General features: G+C 40.0%; 1 protein-coding gene across 2 annotated transcripts in view; it reads right to left on the bottom strand.

The window, feature by feature from the left end:
- Positions 1-2,480: 2,480 nt before the first annotated feature.
- Positions 2,481-4,655, bottom strand: part of LOC107103290 (dual specificity protein phosphatase 26-like) — a 16,572-nt gene continuing 14,397 nt past the window's right edge. Inside the window, exon 4 of one of the 2 annotated variants that reach the window (XM_015402939.1) lies at positions 2,481-4,470. In XM_015402939.1, coding sequence (XP_015258425.1) covers positions 4,265-4,470 — 206 coding nt within the window. In that variant the 3' untranslated portion in view covers positions 2,481-4,264. The remainder of the gene's footprint in view (positions 4,471-4,655) is intronic. The other variant, XM_015402941.1, reaches the window with a different exon arrangement.

Consider the following 4,655-nt stretch of genomic DNA (forward strand, 5'->3'; position numbering starts at 1 on the left):
TTAATACACGCAAATCTTTGATAGATCCGGCCCGAAGTCTTTTTGAAAGATTACATGTCATATTACAAACTGTTACAGAACCAAAAGTGCTTTATTCTATCTTTAAATCATTTGAGGAATCTTAGACATTGTATAAAATTTTGATAACTTTGCTGAGAGAATGGATGCATTTTCTGACTTTATCATCAGATATGCTCAGAGCAGTTAAATGAAAGATGATTGCACCCCATTTATTTGTTTTTATTTTGATTTCTTTAGATTAAGCACTATATACTATATAGGTAGAAGAAAATGCAACAAGAACCAAAACTAAAACAATGAATAAATTCAAAGTGCTGGAAGTTGGGCAGGGATCGCATTTCAGGGACCGACTGGCAGAGTTGACATAACAGCATAACAGAAAGGATGTAAACGCGTTGCATCTCCCAGCAAAGTCATGTAGTTTGGTACAATTTTTATAAGTAGTGACAGAAATAGGTAAATTGGATCCCTTTTCATAAAGATGGCGACGCCATGTATTTCTGGTTGCGATCTGATGGTGCGGACTCTGCCGCAGGTACAGAACGGATCGTGACAAGGCTCACAAAGAACCATGAAAACACTATCAGGATGGACGCTTGCTTATATAACAAGACAAATGTTTTTTGCTTGTTTTTTTTTTTTTTATTGGCATATAACGTGACTATACCACTTTAAATCCTGGCAAACAGCAGTGACTGATTAACTTAAAGATTAAAATTGTAAACATTGAAAAATTGTTATGCGTGGAGGGGTTTCAAAATAAAAACATTAATAAACCCCGAATTAATCCACAGGATTTAAAGTTATTGGGTTTGATGAAGGAAACTCCTAAAGCTGGACTTTGGTATCCAGTGTTTGGAGGGACGGCAGTTTAACATAGAACAGACCTTTAAAAGTCCAGTGAAACTTTTCCTCTTCAAGTGTTTTTCTCTATAACACTTCAGCTCAAGTATCGGTTCCCCACAGTCAGTTTATGTTTGACTTTTATATTTAAACACTGTAGGAGTCTAAAATTCAGCAACAATACAAGCAAATGTGGGCGGAGTCTGTTCTGCTACCAAAGTCGACCAATCAGAGCAGAGAAACTCTCCATCTCCCTAAGATTACATGTTTAAGAAATTTAATTTTGGTATTCATGCTGTATCCTTTACTTTACAAATCCAAACATTCATATTCTTTATGTACATTTTTTAAATGTTTATCTTCTGTTTATCTCTGATAAACAGCAAAAAAGAATACATTTCTAACACTATAAGAGGTGTTTCTGCAGAATGGCAATAAACCTGATTCTGATTCTGATGAGGATTAGAGCCACTGAAAAAAAAAGTTAACTGAATTTTATTTCAGTTTAATATAGGAAAAAAAGTAAGAATTGTGACTTTAATCTCAGAATTCTAACTCTAATCTAAGAATTCTGACATTTTTTCTCAGAATACTGACTTTAATCTCAGTATTTTGGATCTTAATGTAGATGGGAACCATGAAGGAAGAGATGTGGAGCGCTCAGCCTCACTGACAAAGATGAGAGTTGTTTGGGAGAGCCAATAACACATTGGTAGAAAATGATGAAATTAGGTGACTTTTTTATGTGCCCGAGAGATCTCTGGTGATGCTATTTCAGTAATGGAAGAGCAGAAAGTGATTAAAACAAGAGAGCTAGTCTCCAAAACAGACGGCTATGAATTGATGCTAACATGTTTGTTAGTTTTGAGATTAAAGTCAGAATTCTTTCAGGACTCCTGTCTGTGTGGTTTGTGTTTTGTGTGTTTGTCTTCCTTCCTCCACCAGGCGTCGCCTGGTCCTGATTCACCTCCTCACACACCTGCTAGGGTTACCTCATTAACGGAGGACTCTTAAGCTGCTGACTGCCACTACCTCAACGCCAGAGTATTTGCCAGTTTTGGGTACACTAGCCAAGCTGAGTTTTGCTGACTCAAACTGAGGTTTTGTCAACCTGAGTTTTAATCTTGCTATTTTTTTGTCCTTGCCTCTTGGCAGGAAGTCATCCTGCAAACTGGACGTTTTGGCCCTTCTCTTCCTGGAAGGATCAACTGAGCCTCAAACTGAGCTGGGGATTCAAATTGCAGGTCTGGATCCACTTTCCTCCAAGGGATCGTTTGAGTTTCACGCTGAGCAAGGGATTCATCTGCACCACAGTCCGTTCAAGTACTGCAGGAAATCTGAGTGGCAGTCAGCTTCTCCGTTCTCCTACAAACAACCGTATTCTGGGTAACCCCTGTCCGCCCTCCACCGAATGAGACAAACACTGGAACACCCCCACACCGACTGGAGTCTAAGAGTCAACCACTTTTCTGGAAATGTGAATCTGCAAATCATTTCTCCTCTTTAAGTTCGAGAATCAATTTTCCCACTGAACCTAAACTAACCGCAGTGTCTTCCCCTCACCTTTCAGTTCCGGTTGAGCAGTGTTCAAAGCAACACTGGAATCTCCACAAGCTTCTCAATAAACCTGTTCAACTTTTTCCCTGGTCTCTCTGTTTTGGTTTCTCTGCATGTGGTCCGAGCTCTTGATACCTTTATCCCATATTAAACTGAAAATAATATTTAAAAATCAGTAAACTTTTTCAGTGGCACTAATCCTCTTCGATATATTTCTTACCAAAGCTCTATTACGGATTTTTAAAAAGTTGGTTTGAACTGAGAAAGTTCTGGGTAACACAACCTTTCACCACCGAGTCCCAGAGCACAGTGGGGACGGCTGCGCTCTGAACACTTTCCAGTCTGCGAGGCAGGTAGTAGCTTTTCAATGGCACATATCGGGTTGTGGTTTTGTGATGGTATCCCAGAGACCTAACAGTCCATGTAACACTGAACATAAATGCAGTAAAACAAAACCCGCACTGAAATCAAATCTATGCTCTTAGTTTGGATTTTTCCTCATTGCTACGGAGCTTTGCTGGTTTAGAATGATTTCAGCAGCATTCATGCATGCTCATTAGGAGGGATTGCTGCAAGGACGTCGGCAGAATGCGACTGTGCTGTCGCTACACGTTCACCCAGGAGAAGGAGATCTGGGAAAGCCAATAACTTGGTGGTATCTGCTCTGATAAAAAAAAAATTAATACTATTTTTTTATCCGTCTGCTGGGTTATTTGATTGCAAGGCTCTAGAAAGTTCCTTAAAGATTTAAAAGAATCACCTAAATTAGATTAGGAGTAACCAGAGATTCAGTTTGAGTTTAGAGCCATCTAGTGGTATAACTGCAAATTGCATTCAACAGGATCTCACCTTTCCTGTCAAAATTAGCTAAAAAATGTCAAGAAGGATCTGTACCCTCACATGGCAGTTAAACATCGTTATAATAATCACTGTGTTTTATTTATCCACATCTAAATAGAAATTCATTTGCAGCTGCATTTATTTTATAAAAATCTGAAAATGAAATGTTTAATATTTCTGATGGGTTTTTTTTTGTTTTGTTTGTCTGTTGCGGTTAAGACAAAGCAAAAGCTACACTGACCTGATGTGTGGCCAAACACGAATCAGCCTGAGAAGGTTCCCGACTGAAAGGAGAAATGTTCGCTTTCGTTGAGCAAACTGGAACAAACTGGTGAAAACAGGGAGAATCAGCAGCGTCCTCCTGGAATGTGTGAAGTTTTAAGTCACAGAGGAGGAGGGGCTTAAGAAAGGCTGGAGGTGTGCCGACCAATGAGGTTTGAGATGACACCAAACTTCCTGAATTAAAATGATAAACCTCTGGCTTTGTTTAATGGGACTTGGTTGTGCTTTTAAATGAATCAGTTCAGCCCACTACATCCAAGAGAAAGCTTGAAACTTAAACTCATCCTTCTAATCTGGTATTTAATCTTAAGTAGTGATGATTAACCCATTTCCAATCAAGTCGGCATCTGGAGGAAGGAGATCCACATTACAGCGACAACGGGAATCTGTAATTTGTTACGGTGATCGGAATGTGGCGCCCTCTGCTGCCTCCCTGAGGGTTTCCCTGATTAATCCGTTAATTGATTTAAAGGACACTGTGAGGCTGCTGATGTAGAGACTATAAAGTCCCTCTGGAAACAAATTAAATGAACAGATGTGGACGGACCTTAAAAGACTCCTGGAGCAGAAAGTTTTAAAGGACTGTTGGATGAAAATGAATTAAGATTGTTCCATAAATCTGTTGCTACCCAGAGTCAGAAAGACTGCTCTGAATGGTGTGTATGGCTGCTACCTTGGCTTGGGTGTGTGAATCAAGTGTGTGTGTGTGTGTTGAGGGTCTCTATGGCGACGTCTTCCTGCTTTCTCTCAGGATGCCGTCCAGTCCATTTAGCTGGCGCAGGAAGCCTCGGTTAGGGATGACCCCTCGGTGATCTTTGACTGTCCTGATGGCCTCCACCAGCGTCAGGTTCTGTCGGATCATCAGGTAGGCCAGCACCAGTGTGGCCGAGCGGCTGACCCCCACCGTGCAGTGGACCAACACCTTACCTACACATGCATGACATAAAGGACATGTAAGTTTGACGATAAAAAAAAAATAAGAACATCCTTGGTAGGTTATTCTGTTTTCAAAATGATGGAAGTAGATCTTAGAAGAAAAATTCTCAGCTCTGAATATCTGAAATAGAAATATACTCTTTTCATGTATTTATCTTTATTAAAATTCAGGGTTA

The sequence above is a fragment of the Cyprinodon variegatus genome, unplaced genomic scaffold, assembly GCF_000732505.1.
Source record: "Cyprinodon variegatus isolate N-32 unplaced genomic scaffold, C_variegatus-1.0 Scaffold1415, whole genome shotgun sequence".
Taxonomy (NCBI): Eukaryota; Metazoa; Chordata; class Actinopteri; order Cyprinodontiformes; family Cyprinodontidae; genus Cyprinodon; species Cyprinodon variegatus.